This window comes from Chiloscyllium plagiosum, unplaced genomic scaffold (genome assembly GCF_037043375.1).
Source record: "Chiloscyllium plagiosum isolate Xiang-an unplaced genomic scaffold, Cpla_swu_hap1 HiC_scaffold_13, whole genome shotgun sequence".
Lineage (NCBI taxonomy): Eukaryota > Metazoa > Chordata > Chondrichthyes > Orectolobiformes > Hemiscylliidae > Chiloscyllium > Chiloscyllium plagiosum.
In genome coordinates, this window is record NW_028270151.1 from 63,607,935 (window position 1) to 63,634,537 (window position 26,603).

The window sequence follows — 26,603 nt, forward strand, 5'->3', positions numbered from 1 at the left end:
CAAGGGGGGATCTGATAGAAATCTACTAAATGCCAATAGGACGAGACAGGGTGAATGCAGGAAGGATATTCCTGATGACTGCAGAGTCCAGAGTCCGGGGATCACAGTCTAAGGATTTGGTGTAGGCCATTTAAGACTGAGATGAGGAGAAATTTCTTCATCCCCCAAAGAGTGGTGAGCTTATAGAATTCTCTGCCATAGAAAGCAGTTGAGGCCAAAACAGTGAATGTTTTTGAGTTAAATAAAGTTCTTGGGACTAAAAGTTTCAAAGAATATGGGAAGAAAGTCAGAATAGGGTACTGAGTTGGTTGATCAACAAAGATCATAATGGTGGAACAATCTTGAAGGGCATGATTTTGTTGCCATTTTCTAAGTTTCTACGAGCAAGCTTCCCCTTAATCATGGTGCAGAAAATACAGTAATTGTATTGATAGCGGACATGTACATGAGAAAACAAATTACTTGACTCCCCAAAGACTATCCACTATATACAAGTTACAAGTCAGGGGTGTGATGGAATAATCCCCACTTTTCTGGATGGATGCAGCTCCATCAATACTCAAGCAGCTTGACATCATCTAGGACAAAATAGCCCACAGACATCCAATCCCTCCACCATTGACACACAATAGCAGCAGTGTGTACTGTCTACAAGATGCATTGCAGAAATTCACCAAAGGTCCTGAGACAGAACCTTCCAAATCCATGACCACTTCCATCTAAAGGACATGGGTAGCAGATACATGGGAGAACCACAACCTGCAAGTCCCCCTTCAAATCACTCACCATCTTGACTTGGAAATATATTGCTATTCCTTCCATGTTGCTGGGTGAAAATCTTGGAATTCCCTCACTAAGGGCATTGTGGATCTACTTACAGCACAGGGACTGCAACGGTTCATGGTGGAAGCTCACCACCACCTTCTCAAGGGCAACTAGGTATGGGCAATGTATGCTGGCCCAGCCAGCAATGCCCAAGTCTCACAAGTGAGTACATTTTTTAAAAATTTGAATTTAGAAAAAGTTCAAATTCAACATAAAATGGATTAAATAATTTTGCATGCAAAGGCAATTCTGCCTTTCAGATTATCAACACAAATGCATTTCTCCCTTACTTCATATGTTGGATAAAGAGAAATCTAATCACAGTGATAACTACTTTTCAAATCAACATTGTAGTGTCTCTCTTTGCCACTTATCGGTACATTTAGTTTCACCCAAAGGGACATGCATTGGATAGGTTCTCTCTGCCCATTATTCCACAGGTTTTGACCTCCCCATTTGCACCTTCAGCTCTTAATTATTTGTGCAATATTTATTTGCAGGTATTGAAGTCTGCAATGCTAAATAATTGACATAATAATGGTTCTCCTAATGTACAAGTAGAAGCTCAAATGACAATCTAGTTTACAGGAAATAATCTTAGGAAAGTGCAGTTTGTAAACTCAGGTCATTGATCTCTGTCTTCCACACCTGAGCTCCCATTACTCAGAATGTCACTTAAAAAAACAGAACTGAGAGATGAACTCAGGTCAACAGCACATTGACCTCCTCCATGAATATTATTACAATAGACAATAACATACTGAAAATATTTTTTTCTGGTGGACCTCCAAATCAGTTATATTTCATGTGCAAAGGTTATTAAATCAGCATCAAGTGAATTCTTATGCACGCGAAAATGAAAAAAGTCACAGACATGATGTTTCCTTGTTCAACTCCTCTAAAGATTTTTGTTCAAGGTTTCCAATCTTTGGATTGTAGGATGAATTAAAGCACTCACAAATCAATAATAATGTACATTTGTAAAGCACCTTAATGCAACAAATCATCCTAAGGTGCTTCATGTTTTAAAAAGGTCAGTCTGAAAGTGTTAAAATTGAGGACTGTCCTAAACTCCTGTCACTAAGATGATGTGATTCGGACCTGATGGGAAACAGCTTAGGATTGCAAAGGGGTTAGTCCACCTACCAGACCCTCCCCAGTCTCTGAACAAAAATGTCTATCACATTAGCCTAACTTGTACTAAATTGCTCATGTTCAATAAACTATATCTTGTTTAAGACAAGAGCTGGTTCTCATCTGAGTAGCATGTGGTTTTCCTCTACCACACCAGACCAAGCAGACCCTTTGGATTCATGCCTGAAAAAAAGAGGGTGTTGGCAGCAAAGGGACCCTATGTTGAACAATTGTGTGCATAGCCTGGTGTCTACAGCAGACAAACAAAGTATCACTCTGAGACACAAAAGGAATATATTAAGTCCTTGACCAAAACCTTCATCAACGAAGCAGGTTTTAAGCAGTCTCTTAACAGAGGCAAGCAAGGAAAATAAACCAAAAAGTGCAGAATGTGAATTCTAGAACATGAGGGATCGAAGCAACTGAAGGCATGACTGCCAAAGTCGGAGCAACTATAATTGGAAATATGCAAGAGATCAGAATTAGAGGTGCACAGATACCACAGAGAGTTTATGATTTAAAGCAGATTACAGCAACATGGAAAAGCACAGCCACAGAGGGAATGAAAAATAAGGAGGAGTTTAAAAGTCAAGTTATTAGTTGACTGGGAGCCAAGTTAGTCAGTAAGGACAAGGGAGATCAGGGATCAGATCACGTTGTGAGCTAAGATGCAGGCAACTTAGAATTTAAATGGTCTCAAATTTACGGGTCTAGAGTGGGAGAAATGAGGCAATGAGTAGCGTGGTCAAGTGTAGAAGTAACAGAGTTGTGAACAGAACACAGTGAGAAAAAGCTAGGTCAGCAAATGACAAGAAAGATTCATGGAAGAAGGAAAATAATAATATCAAATTGCTTCCAGTTATGTAATACAAGCTTAAGTAAGTAAAGGCTATTAAAATTATGCAGAAAACGTTCAGGGATAACATTTAATTATTGTGAATGAAAACCCAAAGTTTCTCCATTTTGCTGATTTAATATTAACTTTTTGAGAGATGTTGATCTACCACTATAAAAGTCAAAGCAAAAGATTTGTGGATATTCTGAGCAAAATTATTGAAAGCAAATTGTCTGTCTAGTTGTAATGCTTGAATTGAAAGATAAGAAACAGTATTGTGCTTGAAATAGTTGAGGAGCAAAAATGATGTTATTCAAAGGGTTAAGTCCTTAATGCCTGTGTGACTTTGAGCAAATACTGTCTAGAGCTTAGGACTTGGCTAGAAAAACCAGATGGAACCAGCAAATATGCAGCTAAGGGAGTATTGACTTTTGCCTTCTAACTAAATATCATGTGACTGGCCATGGCAACAATACTGCTAATTCCATAAAAATATCGAGTAAATAGTACCCAGCCTTCTGTACATTGGCAGGCTGCAGTTTGTGATTTTCTTCACTGCTCCTATTGAAAAATATACGTCTACTTAAATAGATTTTGTGCTGCCATTTTAAAAATTTTCCACAACAGAAAATCAGCTGCATCATCAAGTTTAATAGCCCACTGGCTTTAAACAAAATGTTTCATTTTAGTCATTAAATTTCATCTATAATTTATGTTGCTGCTTTAAAATATTTGTATTAAATGTTTATTAAATTGCATCCACAATATTAGTGATTGTACTAAAAGAAGTGGGAGTGTAGACTTTGACATAAGATCTTGTTTTTCTGATTATCTTTTATTTATTGCTTTGGGTGAATAAAAGTGTTCAGCTGCCCTTAGGGGCTGTAATGGTTCCTGTTATGTACTTAGATCATTATAGTACCTTTTTTAGGGGACAGTGACCTGTGTAAGACTTTTGTATGGTTTTATGTATTGTTGTTGCTTTCAAGAGATTTGGGGCACCTTGTGTTTGCATCCCTACTTCTCTGGTGTAATTGTTGATGTGTATTGAATTTTGTGTAACCTTGAATAAAAGGAATAAAAGTGTTTAGCTTTGAATGGAAGTGGAACCCCAGTGGCTACAAAAACAAATTACATCATAACTAGGACATGCATTTGTAACTTATTAAAAAAACTCCTTGGAAAATCAACTTCATTCTCTATTGATGAAACATTGCCAGAGAGTCTCTCCGAGTAAACTAACAACCAACACAGACACACTACCGCAAGGATAAATGCTTAAAACAAAATAATGATGGAATATACAAATACAAAATTGTTATAGCATTTACAGTATGAAATTAGCGTTGAGCCCATGCTGGTGCTGGTTAAATGGAGCTTCCTTAATCTAATTTAGTTGCATAATATTTTATATATCCTCTCTTTCAAATATATATCACATGTTCTCTTCAAAATAACTTTGCATCTCTATATAAGTTAAACAGTTGACTTGCAATCAAAAGAACACATTCTAATTTATCCCACAGTATTCCTCATGATCAAACATATGAGTAACCAACACTAGCATGATCCCATCCTATCTACTTCTGACAATCAACTGGTTTCAAAATGGATGCACATTCTCTGGATATATTACAAGATGCCAACGTACCGACTTCAGGCATCTGCAAGTACTACTCTATTGCCAGTAACCAGAAGTTGGATTGGATGAGTCAGTCTCAAAAGTCATCCCTACTTTCAGTGAAGTAGATTAGTTTAGAGATCTTAATTCCATAGAAATACTGGGCTAACATCATGTATCCATATGTGCATTATCTTTTTCTCTAACTCCATCAAGTGACGTGGAATCAAAGGAGTTATGAGCTGGAAGCAATGTTCATATTTGCTCCTGAGATCACTGTTGTTTGTGTAAAATGCAGAGCTAATTCATGTAAACTCAAGTTCTCACTAGCCTCTGCTACTGGAATATCTACTGATTAAACATGGTTCAGTTAACCTTTGAAGTTTAGGTTTAACTTGCAACAAGGGATCTAACAAGCAAAGTTTCCAGATGTTAAATAGTACTCACTGTCACAAAGTTTGCATTATAACTGAGTATAAATGCCAATGCATTTTTGTATTTTTGACTAGATATTTTCTCATGTTCAGATGCACCAACTCTGTCACGAATGGCCCTCATTCTCTGCAATCTACAGTGCACCTGAACCTGTCCAATATCTAGCCAAATGCTAGTCAGAGCCAGTGTCATATATCTCTGAGCATCAGCAACAGAAATGTTTTGTTCCCTCTAGAATGCAGACTGAACATTCACTTCTAATAGGCCCTCGGGCTTTGAAATAACAAATGGTTTTCTTTACTGAAAACTGGTGAATGAACAGTACATTCTCTTTAAAAATATACCATATACTTCACTACCTTCCTCAATATGTAAAATAACAAATAGCAAATAACACTTTTGACTGAGATTTTCCATGTCTTTGACTCAGTGTCAATGTTTGGGGAGTTTCATGGGACTTGTTTTGCAAACCCTGGTCACCTTTCTCACACAATTCTCTGCTGGTCACCTCAATTATTGTGCACTCTGCCTTTATTCCATAATATTGTGCTCATGTAGTCTTGTGGTCAGCAGTGACAGAAGTGTTTACTAATACTTGGATCTTTCAGTGTTCAAGCCACAGGAGCCTTATTTAAACCCCAGCTGTGCATCATTTACAACACACACAGTTTGTTACGAAGTAGTTATCTATGTCAGGGCTGTGCCCAGGGTCCACAGCAATGCATAACAATGCCACAAGAATGCTAATGACCTTCTGTGTTTCACAAGGATGAGTCCTTCCATCTTCTCTCTTGTATCTCATACTTTGACTCTGCTGCTGCACCCACATCTCACCAAGCCCCATAGTCTCGCTATTGCATGCAGAATGTTTCTCAACGCTATCACCCATACTATCCCCCAAACAACTAACCATTCCTGCTCTGTGTGCTTCCTATTTATTCTGTTGGGTGTCCTCACCATGGATCCTGACAGGATGGACCAGCCTTCCAGCTACCAATGTCCTTCTTGACTAGACTAAAGTTTAGATTTTTAGAAACTGCTGGAAAAACTCAGCGGGTTTGGCAGCATCTGTGGGGAGAAATCGGAGTTAACCTTTGCAGCGATCCTTCTTCAGAATTGATGATAGCTCGGAAAAGGTTGGCATTTATGCAAAAGATGATCAAGGGGGAGAGGAGAGAGAGGAGTAAATGATAGGTGGTGATAGAGCCCAAAGAGAGATAAAAACAGTTGGTCAGAAAATTGAGTGGGTAACGGTCAACTGTGGAGAATCAAAAGCTGCTAATGGGACTATTAGTAGCTGACAAAGGATTGTGTGTGGTAGCAGTCCATTTATAGCAAGGCCTGATATGTGGGTATTGAGTAATGGCATGGACAGGGTTCTCAGGCCCCTAAAATTGTTGAGCTCAAAATTTATAACAGAAGGTTGTAGGGTTACCAAGCATAAAATGAGCTGCTGTTCTTCCAATTGGTGCTGAGCTTCACTGGAGTACTCTAGCAAGCTTGAGACAAAGATGTTGGTCAGGGAACAGGGTGGGGTGTTAAAGTGGCAGGCAGCTGGAAGCTCAGGGTCATTTTTGTGGGTGGAACATAGGTGTTCCTGTATATGCTTCATTTCCCCAGTGTAGAGGAGACCACATTATGAGAGCAAATACAGTGAACTAAATTGAGTGAAGTGTAGGGGGAAGTTGTGTTAGGGCTCTTGAATACTGAGGGGGGAGGAAGTAAACAGGCAGATTTCATCCCTTCTGTGATTGTGAAGGATGAGTCTATGGGGTGTTTGGAGTGAAAGAGTAGTGGACCAGGAAGTCCCAAAGAGAACAGTCCTTATGGAAGGCTGACAAGGGAGGAGAGAGGAGTATATGTCCGGTGGTGGTGCCTCACTGAAGATGGCGGAAATGGCAGCTAATGATCCTATGGATATTGATGCTGGCAGGACGGTAAGTGAGGACAAGGGAGACCCTATCACTGTTGTGGGAGAGAAGAGAGGGGTGAGGTGTGGGAGATAGATCAGAACTGGCTGGGGGCCCTGTCAACCATGATGCTGGGGAATCTTATTGAGAAAGAAGGTGGACATTTCGGAGACCCCCTTGTCAAAGACATCATCAAAACAGATATAATGGAGACAGAAGAACTACCAGCCATGTCTCTCTAATGAGTCGGCAGCCTATATTCATTAGAACAATGGACAACCTTTCGTGGACAATGACAAGGCAATCTGTAATTGACTGTGATATCTCCAACTAAATAATTCATACCTGAGATATCCCATTGAGATTCCCTGAGCAACTTGCTTTATCAATACACTGCTGTCAATGTTTTTGGTCTCTGAGTTGAAGTTTTTTGTGAAATATCCTCTGTCACCCTAATTCCCTACAGGTTATTTCTTGTAACACAACACAAGGCTTAAAATTCAACACAGACATAATCAAATTTTCATCATAGCTGTTTTATTCTAACTAATTTACTTGAGTATTTTCACTAATTGCCTTTTAATTTAATTTAAATAACATTCTAATCGAAGGTAGCTTTAGCTTCGGTATAGCATTTACAATGATATGCAGCTTTTTTATTGTCAGGTTTTTTTTCTTTTTTTGTCTCTTCAACAGTTAATGCATAATCTAAAACAAAAAAAATGCATATCTTGGCAGTTTCATGATTCTTTTTACAAAGTGTTAACAATATTTTTACAAGGAACTTCGCAGTGTGTGTGAAAAAAAAATGACTCTAAGCCTTAAAACATGATGATCCAGCCAGCTCAGCAGCTTCTTACAGCCAAGGGAATCAGCCAGATATGGTAGGTTGTACAAGAAATTCTAGGATGTTCATGTTCTGTGTCTGAATGACCTTATTAATTGTCCAGTCATTGGCCCAAGTTGTATGAGTTCACTTCTGATATTAGAGGAGAAAGTGAGGACTGCAGATGCTGGAGATCAGAGCTAAAAATGTGTTGCTGGAAAAGCACAGCAGGTCAGGCAGCATCCAAGGAGCAGGAGAATCAACGTTTCGGGCATGAAGAAAGTGTATCCAGCAGGCTAAGATAAAAGGTAGGGAGGAGGGACTTGGGGGAGGGGCGTTGGAATTGCGATAGGTGGAGGGAGGTCAAGGTGAGGGTGATAGGCCGGAGTGGGGTGGGGGCGGAGAGGTCAGGAAGAAGATTGCAGGTTAGGAAGGCGGTGCTGAGTTCGAGAGATTTGACTGAGACAAGGTGGGGGGAGGGGAAATGAGGAAACTGGAGAAATCTGAGTTCATCCCTTGTGGCTGGAGGGTTCCCAGGCAGAAGATGAGGCGCTCTTCCTCCAACCGTCGTGTTGCCATGGTCTGGCGATGGAGGAGTCCAAGGACCTGCAATGTCCTTGGTGGAGTGGGAGGGGGAGTTAAAGTGTTGGACTACGGGGTAGTTGGGTTGGTTGGTCCAGGTGTCCCAGAGGTGTTCTCTCAAATGTTCTGCAAGTAGGTGGCCTGTCTCCCCAATATAGAGGAGGCCACATCGGGTGCAGCGGATGCAATAGACGATGTGTGTGGAGGTGCAGGTGAATTTGTGGTGGATATGGAAGTGTCCCTTGGGGCCTTGGAGGGAAGTAAGGGGGGAGGTGTGGGCGCAAGTTTTGCATTTCTTGCGGTTGCAGGGGAAGGTGCCGGGAGTGGAGGTTGGGTTGGTGGGGGGTGTGGACCTGACGAGGGAGTCACAGAGGGAGTGGTCTTTTCGGAACGCTGATAGGGGAGGGGAGGGAAATATATCCCTGGTGGTGGGGTCCGTTTGGAGGTGGCGGAAATGACGGCGGATGATACGTTGTGCATGGAGGTTGGTGGGGTGGTAGGTGAGGACCAGTGGGGTTCTGTCCTGGTGGCAGTTGGAGGGGCGGGGCTCAAGTGCGGAGGAGCGGGAAGTGGAAGAGATGTGGTGGAGGGCATCGTCGACTACGTCTGGCGGGAAATTGCGGTCCTTGAAGAAGGAGGCCATCTGGGTTGTACGGTTTTGGAACTGGTCCTCCTGGGACCAGATGCGGCAGAGACGAAGGAATTGGGAATATGGGATGGCGTTTTTACAGGGGGCAGGGTGGTAGGAGGTGTAGTCTAGGTAGCTGTGGGAGTCGGTCGGTTTATAGTAAATGTCCGTGTCGATTCGGTCACCCGAGATAGAAATGGAAAGGTCTAGGAAGGGGAGGGAGGAGTCTGAGATGGTCCAGGTGAATTTGAGTTTGGGGTGGAAGGTGTTGGTAAAGTGGATGAACTGTTCAACCTCCTCGTGGGAGCACGAGGCAGCGCCGATACAGTCATCGATGTAGCGGAGGAAAAGGTGGGGGTGGTGCCAGTGTAGCTGCGGAAGATGGACTGTTCCACATATCCTACAAAGAGGCAGGCATAGCTGGGGCCCATGCGGGTGCCCATGGCTACTCCTTTGGTTTGGAGGAAGAGCACCTCATCTTCTGCCTGGGAACCCTCCAACCACAAGGGATGAACTCAGATTTCTCCAGTTTCCTCATTTCCCCTCCCCCCAACTTGTCTCAGTCAAATCCCTCGAACTCAGCACCGCCTTCCTAACCTGCAATCTTCTTCCTGACCTCTCCGCCCCACCCCACTCCGGCCTATCACCCTCACCTTGATCTCCCTCCACCTATTGCAATTCCAAAACCCCTCCCCCAAGTCCCTCCTCCCTACCTTTTATCTTAGCCTGCTGGACACACTTTCCTCATTCCTGAAGAAGGGCTTATGCCCGAAACGTCGATTCTCCTGTTCCTTGGATGCTGCCTGACTTGCTGCGCTTTTCCAGCAACACATTTTCAGCACTTCTGATATTAATCGACTTTGTGGCACCTTGTACAGATTATAAGTGTTAAGATGTAACAAACCATTAGTAAAAGCCACAAGTATTTTACTCGGACATAGTTTTGCGCTTAATATTACATGAAAGATATTGAGGGAAAACTGAAAGTAAAGTGCAAATTCATGAGGAATAGGTCTGGTAAGAGGAATTACAAGAAAACAATTGAAAACTTGGTGCAGTAGTGCATTGGAGCTTTTTAGATCTTTTGTTCACTGGGAGGATGCCCTCATCTCCTCGAATTTTACACAAGGTGTAACAACTTTTCACATTTACCCTGTCAAGTCCCCTAAGATTCTTACGTATTCCAATAAGGTTGCTTCTTATTCTTCTATATTCCAATGAGTACAAGACTCAATCTACTCAAACTTTCCTTATTAAACCTGGTATCAACCTCATCTGGACAGCCTTCAATGCCAGTAGATAAGAGCCCAAAACTATTGACAGTATGTGAGCTGTGGTCTGATTAGTGCCTTGTATAGTTTTACCAAAACCTCCCTAGTTTTATACTCCACTGCCTTTGAAATAAAGGCCAACATTCTATTTATCTTTACTCTTATCCGCTGAACTTGAATGCTAGCTTTTGCGATTCCTTGACAAGAATGCCAAAATCTCTCTGTTCCATAGCTTTCTGCAGTTTAAATAAGATTGAACTCCTCTAATCTTCCTTCCAAATGCAGATAGAAACACCTTGTAAAAATTAGATTGCATCATTTTCAGATGTTTTGTGAAAACCAAGATAGTTTTATGCAGCACTAAGTTACTTCGTAAATGTCATTTAAAATATGACATTATGGTCATCATAAGGCTGAGTCACTAATTTTTAGGATGTGTGTCCAGAATTGAGTGTTCTGAACAAATGTGAAGCCAGAGTGAAGCATTCCTGTGGTGACTTTTACTGTGAAACATAAAGAACCACGTTTATTATAGGTGATTCTAATTGCTAGGAAATTATATGCAAGCATTTCTGTGCAATGGGAGTAACACAATGGATTTCTGTGATTGGTTTGGAATTACACTGATATCAGATATTAGCTTACAGAAGCTCCAAACTTACATTTAATTGAATCCAACCCCATAACATTTGAAAAATATTAAACAAAGATAGTAACATAAAAGATCTAAAGAGTAAACCATCCTCAGTACTAGAGTACATATCCTATATCTTTCTTACACCATTTCATCTGGTTCTGAGAACAGAGGGAAAAGTAAACACTGTAAATGTTCACAGGTGAGGTCTTGCATTTGACTTGAAACTGTGGCAAGTTCAAGGGCTCAGCACAGTTAAAATGCCAAAGGAGAGTGCATACTCTGATTTGACAGACATTAAAAATCAGAAAATGTGAAAAAAGTCTCTTTTTCCATTTTTGTTTATTCCCTACAGTATGGGAATGGTTAATAAATCATTAGTGTGCTTCCACTGTGGAATCAAAGGTAAACAAATGGGTCAAATAGCAAGCTCCTTTGGCTAACAGCCTGCAGTTCCATGGTAAAGAAGCTAATTAATAATACTTTATGACAATTTGAAGGAAGAATAGTGATCTTTCTATTCTCAAAGTACTAAGGCAGGTTTCAGTAAAACTACTTGAGTAGGCTTTTTTTTTAGAATTCAGCTGTGTACTTCCCTGCTGCAGCTATTGTTTTACTTGTGGAGATCAAAGGCTGGTGTCAGCACATCTGTCCAATTTTTTTTCACAATGGAAGGTAAAAGATTTTATTAGCCTCAAGGCAGTCTCCTAATGCACTACAGAGCGCTGTAAGGTAATTTGGGCAGGTTCCTCCAGTCACATTCATTTAGAGTCAAGATGCACTCCATTTGGTTTGGAAGTGCTACTTCTTTTGATAAATTTTGCATTTAAACATAAACTCAGTTCCAGATGTTTAAATGGGGTTAAGCCTTACCTTGCTCATATTTTATCTTTTATATTCCATTTTCCACATATTGACAGCTGTATACTTGGATCTGTGATCTCTAAACATTGAATACCTGGCAGGGACAATGTTATCATTAGTCCATCAATAGCAGGTGCCAAGTGAAGGAGGTAATGTGTTTCCCCATTTAAAAATGAATTTTAAAAATAGCAGGAGAATCGCACTGAGCTGGTCATCCAAACCAGTGGCCCAATTGCAACAGCTTTGAGATCTTTTGCAAAACGGCCTTACGTCTGGAGAAGATTTTCAACTGACAGAGTTTGAATTGAGTATTACATGGTGGGCCTGGGAAAGGAGCAGGGGCTGCTGTGGGAGGGGTGAAGGAAGGGGGGAGGCAGAAGAGTGAGAGAGACATAGAAGTATTAAAAATAATTTAACCTGTTCATCATGTACTCACAGTGAATAGCCTTCTATTCAAAATGACAAAAGCATCTGCCTAGTCATTTCAGACAGCATGATTTGTTAAAAGTTTTGATTTTTTTTCGAGTAGTCAACACTGGAAAACCAAAACTATTTGATGAAAGTATATTTTAAGAACTGATCCCCTTGATGTAAGTAGTAATGTAGAGGTATCGTGAGCTCAATTAAATGAGTCATCCATGTCGTGACTTCATCTCCAAACTGCACCAATAGTTTCATTCACTGCTAAATTCATTAAAAATCATCACTCGCCTACCAACATCTTTATCAATTTGCACTGTTACAAGCATCACGCCCACAACTCACAACTCTCTCTTTCTCTCTCTACACACACACATTTTTTTAATAATTCATTCATGGGCATTGTTAACTCTGCCAGTATATATCACCCATCCCTAATTGTTATGGAGAAGGGGATGGCAAGAGGCCATCTTAAATTGCTGCAGTACTTGGGGTGTAAATCCCCCAACAGTACTGTTAGGAAGGGAGTTCCACAGTTTTGACTCCTTGACAATGACAGTGCATTATGTAACTGATACACACTGTTGCCACGATGTGTTGTGGTGATGACATTGAATGTTTAAAGGTGGTGGATGGGATGCCAATCAATGGATTGCTTTATCCTGGGTAGTGTTGAGCTTCTCGAATATTGTTGAAGCTGGAATCATTTTGGCGAATGGAGATTAGTCCGATGCAGTCCTCACTTGTTTGATGAAGAGTCATCGGTTTCAAAACGTTAACTCTGCTTTCTGTTTTAGTTGAAACTTTATTGCTGGAACAGCACAGCAGGTCAGGCAGCATCCAGGGAACAGGAGATTCGACGTTTCGGGCACAGGCCCTAGTTGCACTCCTTACTTGTGCCTTGTATATGCTGGACAGGATCTGGAAAGATAGTAGGTGAGTTACTTACCTTAAATTCCCTCGGCTCTGACTTTCTCTTGTCACCACATTATTTATGATAATTGGTCCAATTCAGTTTTAGTCAACTGTAATTCCTAAGGTGTGGATAGTGAATGTTTCAGTGATGGTAATGAGATTGAATGTCATGGTACAATGGTTGGATTCTCTCTTGTGGACATTGGTCATTACCTGGCACTTGTATGTCATGAATGTTACTTGCCACTTATCAGCTCAGGCCTACATATTGTCCAGGTGTTGATGCATTTGGATATGGACTGCCTCACTATCTGAAGAGAGGCACATGACGTTGAACGTTGTGCAACTATCAGCGGAAATCTCTATTTCTAACGTTATGATGGAGGGAATGTTATTGATGAAGCAGATAAAGATAGTTGAGTCCAGGACATTTCCTGAAGTACTCCGGGACTGAAATCATTGACCTCGAACAACCACAGCAATATTCCTTTGTGCTTGGTATGACTCCAATCAGCAGAGAGCTTTTTGTTTCCTCCTGACTCCAGCCTTGCTAGGGCCTGTTGATTCACAGTTAGTCAAATGATGCCTTGGTATGAAGGGCAGTCACTCTCATGTTACTTCTGGAGTTCAGCTCTTTTGTACAAGTTTAGATCAAAGCTGTAATGAGGTCAAAGTTTCAGTGGCCCTGCTGGGAACCAAACAAAGCATCAGCGAACAAGTCATCTTTTGCAGCTGTCACTAGATAGCACTATAAATGGCCCCTTCCAGCCCTTTACTGATGATTAAGAGTATTGTAGATTGGTAGGGTGTTAATTGACTGAGTTGGATTTGTTTTTTAGTTTTTTTACCAGAAGCTATTCAACAGGACAGCCAATTCATGCAAAAAAACTGCACAACATTTTATAACATAGTTTCATTATTCTTGTTTTGGTGCCTAAGAGGGGAAAGTAAGTTTATTGGCATATTTTACCTGCATGAAGGAGACAGTGCTGGATATCATAGAAAGGGACATCAGTGATGTCATCCACCAGTGGGTCTGATCAATTGATGATGAGCACATCCACACACCTAATATCTCTGGGCACCATAATTTCTCTTTCCTCCCTGAAAAAAAAACAGCACTTGTCCTTTTCCCTTATCAAAGATCCAGGGCAAGAGCTGGAACCTGCTCAGTCAGAAGCAGAAAGAAGACAATGAACTTGAAGAGGCATCATCAGTCAATCTTACACTTGTGCACGGATACATATTTAGGAGATAAGAGAGATCAGAGTCTTCATGTGACAAGGTATTGAGCACAAGTCAACAATAGCCACGGTGATGGGGAAAGGAAAGACCACAAGATATCGGAGTGCAAGTAAGCGATTTTGCCCATTGAGTCTGCTCCATCTTTCAAAGAGGTTATCGCTGATTTGATAATGCTTAATTCCTTTCTGCTGCCTTTCCCCCATAACTGTTGATTCCCTCCTTCCCATTTCAGCCTTGAGTATACTAAATGATCCACTCTCAACATCCCTCTGGGGTAGACTTAGGAAAATGCAATCAAACACCTCTCTCATTCTTCTACTGAATTCTTTGAAACCCTGAACTCCAGCACTCTATTGTAAGTCACACTTTAATGCAGAAGCCTGCTTCCTGGAAGACCTTCTACCCTGACAACCAAATTGACATCTAATTTGTCTTCTCTTTACCTGCAGGCAATAGGTGTGTGCAAGCCAAGTTCTTCATCAGAATGATGCAGTAAACACTTCCCATCAGAAGTATGTGCTTCTTTTCAGATACCATTTCCTGGCATTCGGAGATGAATTAACTTCTAAAAAGCAGTTTCTACAGTGCCCATCCCTCCCATGAAATTTTGTGTTAATTCCCTATATGTAATGCCACATGAGACTGACTAATAACAGAAAATTAAGTTGTTAGATAAGCAGGATGGAATCTATCAGTTTAAAATTGGAGGCGAATTACCAAGCATGTCAGGATATAATTTGCACTAATTGTGTTAACTATGCTTCACTTGAAGGCTACCTTTAGTCTTAACTCCGCGTGAAAAGTCAAATTTAGAGTGAAAATTAAGTGACCTACCTGGAAATCATGCACAAGAGAAAATGTAGAGGTTTCAGAGGTAGGCCTCTCTGTAAGTTAGTGCTAATTAGATCACTCTTTTCTGACCAGGCATGTACAATGCACTCTATGTGAAACAGAAATAGTTTCATATACACTATAGCAACATCATTTCTAAAAAAATCAGCAAAGTTATAATCTAAAACCAACAATTCAATACCAACTGTTGTGCTAAGAGTTATTGAATTGCAATGTTTTGTCTCTGATGGTTAAATTAAAATAAATTTATAAAAGATGCACTTACAGCCCACACACCGACCAGCCTCCTTGAAACAAATGGATCAAAATTCCAGTAGGTAAATGGAAGGAATGTGATGTAAAAAATTTCCTGACCGAGTGCAGCAGCAAATCGGAACAAGTAGTAGAGAAAGAAATTCTTCACCACATATCCTGGCTTTTCCTGCAGAAATATACAACTAGATGAATTATTGATCTTCACTTCTTTTTAGAGCTGATTGAATTTTTCCAATTTGACATTCAATGTATGCCCCTTATCCCTACGTTTATGCAAACAAGTAACATTATTTAGATCCAGGAGCAGAGGGCAAAAGCTCAGAATAAGGGATCACATGTTTAAGACAGAGAAAAGGAGGAATTTCTTCTCCCAATGGGCAGTGAATCTGTGGAGTTCTTTTCCTCAGAGTGCAAGGTCTTTAAGTATAGTCAGGGGTGAGATAGACAGATTTTTAATCAGTAAGGGAATCAGAGGGGCGGCACAATGGCTCAGTGGTTAGCACTGCTACCTCACAGTGCTAGGGACCCGGGTTTGATTCCAGCTTCGGGCGATTGTCTGTGTGGAGTTTGCATATTCTCCCCATGTCTACGTGAGATTCATCTGGGTGCTTCAGTTTTCTCCCATAATCCAAGGATGTGCAGATTAGGTGAATTGGCCATGCTAAATTGCCCATAGAATTCAGGGATGTGTAGGTTCGGTGCATTAGTCAGAGGTAAATGTAGGGGAATGGGCTTGTGCGGGACGTCCTTCGGAGGATCAGTATAGGCTTGTTAGGCCAAAGGGCCTGTTTCCACACTGTAGGGATTCTATAATAATAATTCAAAGGTTATGGGGAACAGACAGTAAAATGGAGATGAGGATTATCAGGTGAGCGATGATCCCACTGAATGGCAGAGCATACTCAACGGGCTGAATGACTTACTTCTGCTTCTACATCTTATGGGCATATTACATGGTATTGCAAGCATTAAAACAGATATTTTGACCCTCCAGGTTTGTGCCACTGGTTATGCCTCACTCCAACCTCACCCCACTCTTTATCATCTTATATTGCTGTGCTCTTGTGCTCCCTTCCCACATTTATATTTATCTAGCTTCTCCTTAAATATATCCATGGACCTTTTTGTCAGGCATGAGTTCCATATTTTAACTAACCTTTGGGCAAAGACATTGTTTTGAATTTCCTAGGTATAGAATACATTAGTGACTGTCTTACATTTGTAGCCCCAAGTCAGGTCTCCCCTGCAAGTGAAAACTCCATCTCTACACCCAGCCTATCAAAACATGCATAATCTTAAAATTTGAAGATATCTATCAGGTCACCTCTCAGTCTTCTCTTTCCTAAAGAATACAACCCCAGTCAGTTCAATCCTTACTGAGAGGTACAACCTCGCAGTAACATCTCAGAATTTTTGTTTTGTGATTTCTCCAGTGCCCTAAGAGCTTCATATAATATGAAGACCACAACACTTCCTACAACTTGAAGTTAGGGACAACCAAGGTTCTGTACACATTTCACTTAAATTCTATTTTTCAATTCTAGGCAACTAGTAATTAAAAACATGATTTTGCGTTTATTAATGACCTTATTACTGATGCCGCGTATCAGTATTCCCATATCTTTCTGTTCCTTTAGTTCTTTTAGACAGCTATTCCCACAACCTTTTGTGGCCTAATCATACTTCCTACTACTGTGTATCTCGTTAGCCATATTGATGTTAACTTGTCAATTCTGTAAGCTTATTAATGATTGAGGTAACTCTGACACAGTCTTCCTCTGCATTAACCATACTTCTCGAATTGCATAATTTGCAAATTTTACTATTTGTTCATAACATGGTTCCAGCACAGAAGGAGGTTTGCAAGAGCAATCACCTAATGTCATTTTCTACCTATTCTCCTTAGTCCTACAAATTTTAAAATTGTACTTCCAATTTTGGAGTCCAAAACATTTATTTAATTTGTGAACAGTCATTGTCCCAGCACAAACTCTTCATAAAAAAAAACTGTGCCTTATCCATTGCTCTCATCGACTTTGCATATACAGTTTAATTTTAACATATAAAATACCCTAATCTCCCTGATTTCATCAAAGCTCCACATACCCATGCACAAATGCAAAGAATGATACTGTCTTGATTAATATCGATAAAGATGTTTAGGTTGAGAAGCATGATTTATTTAAATATACAGCAAATGGATTAATGTGCATTACCCCTCACATATATTGAATGTTTCCAGCAAGTTATGCCTGCTTTATTTTGCAAAGTTTAGCTTATGCAGAGGAGGCAATACTTGCGTCTATTTACATATTTTGCACTTGCTTTATTAAGAGTCTCGGTCATTATCTCCTTAAACATATATAATTTTGGATGTCTCTAAAAAGGAAAAAAACTTCCTCCAACATCTGAAGTAAATCACTTGTGAAGTCAAAGCACAAGTTACTATTGTGACACAATAGGTGAGGTCTGGCAGCTAAAAGCAGCATATTTATATAACCTATAGACATGCCTCATTTTAACATGCATTATTTTAATACAAGTATTTGAACCCTGAACATGTACAGGTGCACAATAGGCTTGCAGGTCAAATGGCTAATGATGAGGTAATAATTCTCATGTGTTTCTTACCAGATGATCTTTCTATGCCTAGGAAATGTGATTTCCCAACCTTAAACTATTTGTAATCCTTTATTTAAAAAGTGTCCTCTTATCATGATCTTATTCTAGAATGTCAGCTTCTGTTCAGTTGAAATACACTTCCTTCTCAGTCAGAAGATCAGAGTTTTAAACTCTCCTCCAGCATGTCAAAGAAGGGATGGCTGTACTGTTGGAAGGTGTTTTAATGAGATGGTAAATGGAGGGGCCTATTTGTCCACTGAGGCAAGAGTAAAAGATCTTAACGCACAAGTTCTCGTACACTCTTCTGTCAGGCAACACCATTTAAACAGGTATTCAGGTCATTTACCTCATTCGTATTTTGGAACCTTGCTGTACCAGATTCATTGCTGGATTTGCTTAAGCGTTAGTACTTTAAAAGTAATTAACAAAAACAGAAATCATTGGAGAAACTCAGCAGGTCTGGCATCATCTGTGGAGAGAAAACAGATTTAATGTTTTGGGTCCAGTGACCTTCAGAACTTTAAAGAAACTTATCAGCTGTGTAGCTTTGCGACATGAAAAACGTTATGTAGACCGTAGCTCTTTCTTTGTTTTTGCAGTTGCAGGTGGTGGGTGAGATGGGGTGGATGGATACGGTGTACATATTTACCAAAAATATTCTCACATCTTTTAAAATTTCAGCTTTAATGTAATATATTGATGCATCACTGGGCTAGTGCACTTATTGTGTCTTTAAACAAGAATGCCAGATCTGAGATTGTACCTCTCATTTTAGAATGGCCGATTCATGGTGACTGAATCACTCAAATTTTGTTAGGTGGTTTTGTTGGGGATTACCTTTCATCACCCAGTCTATTTTTTCTCAAAATGAAATCAGTGAACGTGACGGTGAATCACATGTGAAATGTTTCAAATTTTATCTGGGACATTAGAAGGTGTTGAATAAGATGGGATTTCTTGTCATCCACCTCTGTGCAGAAGAGTTAAGAAGTGGAATGAATCACAGAATCGCCAAATTAATGTAATGCTGAAGAAGGCCATGTGATTCATTCTGTCTGTACTGGCTTTCCAAATTAGTATTTTGATTTAGTGTCATTCTCTTTTCTGTGTGAATCAAGTTGAATCAGCTGCCAATCAATTAGAGTCATAGAGGTGTAGAGATTTACAGCATGGAAACAGACCCTTCCATCCAACCCGTCCATGTCAACCCAGATATCCTAAACTAATCTCATCCCATTTGCCAGCACCTGGCCCAAATCCCTCAAAACCCTTTCTATTCATATTCCCATCCAGATATCTTTTAAATGTCATAATTGTACCAGCCTCCACCATTCCCTCTGGCAGCTCACTCCATAGAAACACCATCCTCTGTGTGAAAAAGACTCCTTTTATATCTTTCCCTTTCACCTTAAACTTATGCTCTCGAGTTCTGGACTTCCCACCTCAGGGAAAAGATCTTGACTACTCACCCTATCCATGCCCCTCATGATTTTATATAACTCTACAGGTCACCCCTCAGCCTCCAAGGTTACAGGGAAAATTGCTTCAGCCTGTTCAGCCTCTCGCTAATAATTCAAACCCTCCAACCTTGGCAACATCCTTGTAAATATTCTCTGAACCTTTTTAAGTTACACAACATCCTTCCTATAACAGGGAGACCAGAATTGAACACAGTATTCCAAAAGTGGTCTGACCAACGTCCTGTATAGCTGCAACATGACGTCCCAACTCCTATACTCAATGCACTGACCAAGGCAAGCGTACCAAATGCCTTCTTCACTACTCTGATTACCTGCGACACTACTTCAAGGTCTCTTTGTTCGCCAACACTCCTCAGGACCTTAACATTAAGTGTATAAGTCCTGCCCTGATTTGCCCTACCAAACTGTTGTACCTCACTTTTATCTAGACTAACCCCATTGGCCCATCAGTTCATCTGATCAAGGTCCTGCTGTACTCTGAGCTACCCTTCTTTGCTGTCCACCACACCACTAATTTTGGTGTCAATTGCATATTTACTAACCATACCACCTATATTCACATCCAAGTCATTTACATAAATGACAAAAAGCAGCGGACCCAGCACCGATCCTTGTGGCACATTACTGTTCATAGGCCTCCAGTCTGAAAAGCAACTCTCTACCACCATCCTCTGACTCCTACCTTCAAACCAATTTTGTAACCAAATTACATCCAAGTTATAGACCAATTCCTTGCCAACATTTGTGTTGAGGGAAATGATGTGAGGAATAAGAAATTTAAAGGAGGAATAACACAACTAAGTATCTGGAAGTACTAGATTCAATGTTCCTCATTTTGGAGTGATTTGGCATCAGAGTCCCAAAGATGCTTTTCAGTAGATATCACTCAGGACTTCACTAGAGGGTAGGACACTGGCTCAGTGGTTAGCCCTACTGCCTCACAGTGCCAGGGACCTGGGTTCGATGTGGAGTCTGCACATTCTCCCTATTTGCATGTGAGTTTCTACTAGGAGCTCTGGTTTCCTTCCACAGTTGAAAGGAGTGTAGGTTGGGTGGATTAGCCATGATAAATTCAGGGTTATGTTTAATGTGGGGGGGGGGGGGGTATCTGGGGGGGATGCCTTTTAGAGGGTTGGTGCAGATTCAATGGGCTGATGGGCTCTTTCTGAACTACGAGCCCCTTACAAAGAAATCTTACACTGTCCAGTCAGTTTCTAAATTTTCAAACTGATTGTTAAACATTCATTATGAAATAAACAAGAAGCTCCTTCAATTAAATATTGGAAAAACTGAAGGGATTGCATAAAATTAATTCCCTAGTTACTGACTCCATCCTTCTCCTTGAGGCTGAGGCTGAGCTAAACTGCTTATAACCTTGTTTTATGTTTAATTTTCAGATGCGCTTCAGACCACATCACCATACTATCACTGGCCACCTAGTTTCATCTTGGTAACACCACCTAACTCTGCCTCAATCTAGAGGTGGCAATGATCTAGTGGTATTATCTATTAATCCAAAGACCCAGGTAATGGTCTATGAAGCCAGTTTTAACCCCATCATGGCAGGTGTTGGATTCAATAATAATTGGAAATAAGAGTCTATGTAAAAATCTCCATTAAACAATTACCATGAAAACCTATCTGGTTCACTATACACCTTTAGGGAAAGAAATCTCATCCTTATGTGATTTGGCCTACATCTGATTCCAAACCCTCAGAAATGTGGTTGACTCTTATCAATTCTGTGGGCAGCCAGAGATACCCACATTTGTGAATGAATAAGAAATAAAATTAACCTGCTCTTCAAATCCTGATTCATGCCTTTACTACCTCTAAACTTGATGATTCCAACGCAAACATGAAGTTAATAAAAACTCAGCTAACTGTACCCTTAATCATACCAAACTCCATCACACATCATCCCTGTTTGTAGTCAATTTTGATTTTTTAAAAACTTGGTTCACGTTATGTAGGCATTGTAAGAATTTATTGCCCATTCATAATTGCTGTTGAGAAGATGGAACACAGCTACCATCTTGAAATGCTGCAGTCCATTCTAGGTAGGTCTACCCACAGTGGTGTTAGGGTGGGTGTTCTAGAATCAGGAATGTTGGGGAGGGGCTGGGAGAGTGCTGACAGATAAATAGGAGGGGTGTGGGGCTTGGGGGAAAGAAGCTGGGTGCAGGTGGGGAGCGATGGTGATTGATTGGAGCAGAGAGTGGAGCGGATGGGTGGAAAGGAAGGTGGACAGATACGACAGGTCAAGAGGGTGGTGCCGAGTTGGAGGGTTGGATCTGGAATGAGGTGGGGGAGGGGTGATGACGAAACTGTGAAATCGACGTTGATGCTGTATGGTAGGAGGGTCCCAAGGCAGAAGATGAGACGTTCTTCCTCCAGGCATTGGATGGCTTGGATTTAGTGGTGGAGGAGCCCCTTGGTGGAGTGGGAGGGGGAGTTGAAGTAGTTGGCCACAGGGCAGTGGGGTTGTTTGGTGCATGTGTCCCAGAGATGTTCTCTGAAACCTTCTGCAAGTTGGCGCCCTTTCTCCCCAGCGTAGAGGAAACCACATTGAGACCAATGGATGCAGTAGCTGAGGTGGGTGAAGGTGCAGGGAATTCTCTGCTGGATGTGGAAGGATCCTTTGGGGCCTTGGATGGAGGTGAGAAGGCAGGTGTGGGTGCAGGGTTTACACCTCTTGCGGCGGCAAGGGGAGGTGCTGGGAATGGAAGGTGGGTTGGTGGGGGGAGCATGGACCTAACAAGGGACTCACGAAGGGAATGGTCTCCACAGAACACAGATAGGGATGGGGATGGAAGTATATCTCTGGTGGTGGCGTCTGACTGTGGATGGTGGAAATGGTGGAGAATGATGCGCTGTATCTGGAGATTGGTGGAGTGGTAGATGAGGACCAGGGTGTTCTATATCCTTGTTGCGGTTGGAGGTGTGGGAAGTTGAGGAGATGTGCTGGAGGGCATTGTTGACCATGTGGGAAGGGAAATTCTGGTTCTTGAAGTAGGAGGCCATCTGGGATGTCCTGAAGTGGAATTGCTCTTCCTGGGAGCAGATGCAGTGGAGGCAGAGGAATTGGGATTAAGGGATAGAGTTTTTACAGGAGGGAGCAATGGGAGGAGGTATAGTCCAAGTAGCTGTGGGAGTTGGTGGGTTTGAAGTAGATGTCTGTGTTCAGTCCGTTGCCAGGAATGGAGATAGAGAGGTCCAGGAAGGAGAGGAATGTGTCTGGGATGGTCCAGGTGGACTTGAGGTCAAGTTGGAAAGTGTTTATGAAGTTGGTGAACTATTTGACCTCCATATAGGAGCACAAGGTGGTGCCGATACAGTCATCAATGTAGAGGAGGAAAACGTGGGGAGTTGTGCCAGTGTAACTGTGGAAGATGGACTGTTCCACATATCCGACAAAGAGGCAGGCATAGCTGTGACCCATGTAGGTGCCCATGACTACCCCCTCAGTCTGAAGGAAGAGGGAGGATTCAAAGGAGATGTTGTTGAGGGTGAGGACCAGTTCAACCAATCAAATAAGTGTGTCATTGGAGGAGTATTGGGCGAATGGGAGAGGAAGAAACAGAAGGCATGGAGGCCTTTGTCATAGCGGAAGGATATGTACAGGGACTGGATGTTCATGGTGAAAATGAGGCATTTGGGGCCATGGAAATGAAAGTCATGGAGAAGGTGGAGGACATGGGTGGTGGCCCGAATGTATTTTAGGATTTCCTGGACCAAACGGGACAGTACAGTATCAAAATATCCGCCAACTCATGGAATGTTTCAGAGAACATCTCTGGGACAGATGCACCAAACAACCCCTTTGCTCTGTGGCTGACCATTTCAACTCTCCCTCCCACTCTGCCAAGAACATGCACGTCCTGGGCCTCCTCCACCACCAAATCCAAGCCACCCGACACCTGGAGGAAGAAAGCCTCATCTTCTACCTTGCGACCCTACAACCACACGGATCAATGTTCAATTTCACCTCATCTGCCCTCCCCACACCTCATCCCAGATCCAACCCACCAACATGGCATCGCCCCCTTGAAATGCCATACCCGTCCATCTTCCTTCCCACTTGTCCGCTTCACCCTCCACTCCGTTCTAGCACCATCACCCCCCACCTGCATCCACCTATCGCCTTCCGAGCATCTTTCCCCCCAGCACCACACCCCTCCTATTTATCTCTCAGCCCTCTTTCCCACACCCCCCACATTCCTGATGAAGGGCTTATGCCTGAAATGTCGACTCTCCTACTCTGTGGTAACTGCCTGACCTGCTGTGCTTTTCCAATGCCACACTTTTCGACTCTGATCTCCAGCATCTGCAGTCCTCACTTACACTTTAATGCAGGGTGGTCTGTCCACAGACTTTGTGGAACCAAAAGGTGAGCTAGTCCCATAGAATTCTTAGCTTCAGATCTGTCAATGTAGCCATAGTATTCATGTGGCTGGTCCAATTTGATTTCTGATCAATTGTCACCCCCCAGGATGACGAGAGTGTGAGTTTTAGCAATAGTAATGCCACTGAATGACAAGATTCTTGCTTGTTGGAGGTGGTGAAATGTTACCTTGACATAAGAAGCAATTACTCTCAACTCCCTCTGGAAGTCAGCTCTTTTGTCCATGTTTGAAACAAGCAGGTAATGAGACTATGGTGATCTTGGGAGAGGGCCCCAAACTGATTGTCAGTGCACACGTTCTTGTTGATTAAGTGCCATGGAATAGCACGTTTGATGATCCCTTCCATTACATCGTTGATGATTTGAGACTAGATTGATTGGGCAGTGTGGGCAGGAATGAGTTTGTCCTGCTTTTTGTGCATGCTCTTCATGGAAAATATTTCATATTATTGGGTGGATGCCAGTATTATGGCTGCACTAAACAGAGAGGCTTGAGGCCCAGTTTATTTTAGAGCAGACTACTTCAATACAACTCTAGAATGGTGTCAGGGCCTTTGCAGTATCCAGCACTTTTAGCCATTTCACATGGAATGAGTTGAGTTTGCTGAGAAGTGGTATCTGGGATGTTGGAGACTTCAGGAGGAGGGTGAGATGGATCATCCACTTGGCACTTATGACTGAAGATGCTGGCAAATTTCTTTTGCATTGGTGTTCTGGGCTCCCCCATCATTAAGGATGGGATTATTTGTAGAGCCTCATCCTCTTGTTAGTAGTTTAATTTCTCACCATCATTTATAGCTGGATGTAATAGGAGTCAAAAGTTTAGATCTGATCCGTTAGTTTTGAGATGCTTAGTTCTGTTTAGCACATGCAATTTCTGTTGTTTGGCATGCAAGTTGTCTGGTGTTGTAGCTCACTGGGTTGATAGCCAGGTTAATTCTTGCATGTCCACCTGCAGTTTTCATTGAACCAGAGTAAATTCCCTGGTTTGATGGTAATGATAGAGTGAGGGGATATGCAGGGCCATGAGGTTACAGGTTGTGGTTGAATGCAATTCTTGTGGTTAATGTGGTTAAGTGCTGTGCACTTCATGGATGCCCACTTTCAGTTTCTAGATCACTTCATGGTCAGTCAGTGACTGTGTTTCCAAACACGATGGAGAGTATCCTCAATGTGAAGATGGGACATCATCTCCACAAGGACTGTGCGGTGCTCACTCCTATTAACAATGTCATGGACAGATGCATCTGTGACAGATAGATTGGAGAAAATAAGGTCAAGCAGGATATTCTATTTTGTTGGTTACCTTACTATTTGTTGTTGTCAGGTTAATGCAGTTTCATCCAGATTTTGTAGAGGTGTGATATAATTGAATGAGGAGAAAGTGAGGTCTGCAGATGCTGGAGATCAGAGTTGAAAATGTGTTGCTGGAACAACGCAGCAGGTCAGGCAGCATCCAGGGAACAGGAGAATCGACATTTCGTGCATAAGCCCTTCTTCAGGAATTCTCCTGTTCCCTGGATGCTGCCTGACCTGCTGCGCTGTTTCAGCAACACATTTTCAGCTCTGATATAATTGAATGGCTTGCTAGGCCATAGCAGAGAGCATTTGAGAGTCAATCACATTGCTATGGAGTGACATGTAGGGCAAATTCAGATAATGACAGCAGATCTCCTTCCTAATGACATTACTGAACCAATTGGATTTTTTTGAAAATCAACAATGGTGTAAACCAGCTTTTAATTTCTAATGTAGTAATTTAAATTCCAGTAGCTGTAGTGGATTTTGAACCATGCCCCTGACATAACCACTGCACCCATTTGAATTATACATGTCCATGGTGCAACTTGCTCCATGGCATTGTTCTTTTCATCTCTGTAACATCTCCAGCTTTATCATCCCCAGGTATCTACACTCCTCTAATTCTGACGTCATAATCATCTTCAGTTTAAATTGCTCAATTGGTGGGTGTCCACAACTGCCAAGCCCCAGCTTCTAGAATTCTCTTCCCACATGTCTACACATTACCTTTCTCCTTTAAGACATCATTTAAAACTAATCACCAGCTGCCTGATGTGGCCCGGTGTCAAATATTGCTTCATAACACTCCTGTGAAACATATTTGGAGGTTTCATTTTGCTAAAGGCACAATATAAATCCAGGGTGTTGCTGCTGTTGTTTTTGTTACCATGTGCTCAATGACTGACATGTTCTGGTTCAGATTATCACTGCCTCTGGAATTTGTTTAATGTATAGTCTGAGACTTTATGTAGAAAAGCAAAGTAGAATTTGTTGTGTAATGTCATATTCATTGTCCTGATTATGTGCAATCTTCAGATCCTATCCTCTTTCTGATTGAAATGATTCTGGAAGGGTTAGTATGCTTGGCAGAGAACGGGCTTCTACAAGAGTCCTATTCCATTTGTACCTATTCTCTGATCCTTCCATCTGTCCCTCACCAAAATAATGGTGGTAAGCTGTGAGAACCCTGTCAGGGTTTTGGGTTTGCATGTGTTCTTTTCAGTAAAGCTACCCACATTTTTACAGTTGGCCAATATAGTTATGGATTAATATATACTACAGAACGCTTTCAAGGTGAGAGGTGAAAAGTTTAAGGGGAATATATGCAGCAAGTACTTTACACAGAGGGTGGTGGTGTCTGGAACGCGTTGCCAACAGAGGTGGTAGAGGTAGGCATTGTAGATTCATTTAAGATGCATCTGGACAGATGCATGAGTAGGTGGGGAGCAGAGGGATACAGATGCTTAGGAATTGGGTGACAGGTTTCTAGACAATAGATTTGGATCGGCTCAGATTTAGAGGTCCGAAGGACCTGTTCCTGG

At 41.6% G+C, this 26,603-nt stretch overlaps 1 protein-coding gene across 2 annotated transcripts in view; it reads right to left on the bottom strand.

Moving 5' to 3' along the window:
- Positions 1 to 26,603, bottom strand: part of sgpp2 (sphingosine-1-phosphate phosphatase 2) — a 48,488-nt gene that overhangs the window by 16,867 nt on the left and 5,018 nt on the right. Inside the window, exons 1-2 of one of the 2 annotated variants that reach the window (XM_087993682.1) lie at positions 23,929 to 24,934; positions 15,263 to 15,418 (exon numbers count right to left, since the gene is read on the bottom strand). In XM_087993682.1, the coding sequence (XP_087849808.1) occupies positions 15,263 to 15,418; positions 23,929 to 23,985 (213 nt within the window). In that variant the 5' untranslated portion in view covers positions 23,986 to 24,934. Of the gene's footprint in view, positions 1 to 15,262; positions 15,419 to 23,928; positions 24,935 to 26,603 lie in introns of those variants that run through there. The other variant, XM_043702051.2, reaches the window with a different exon arrangement.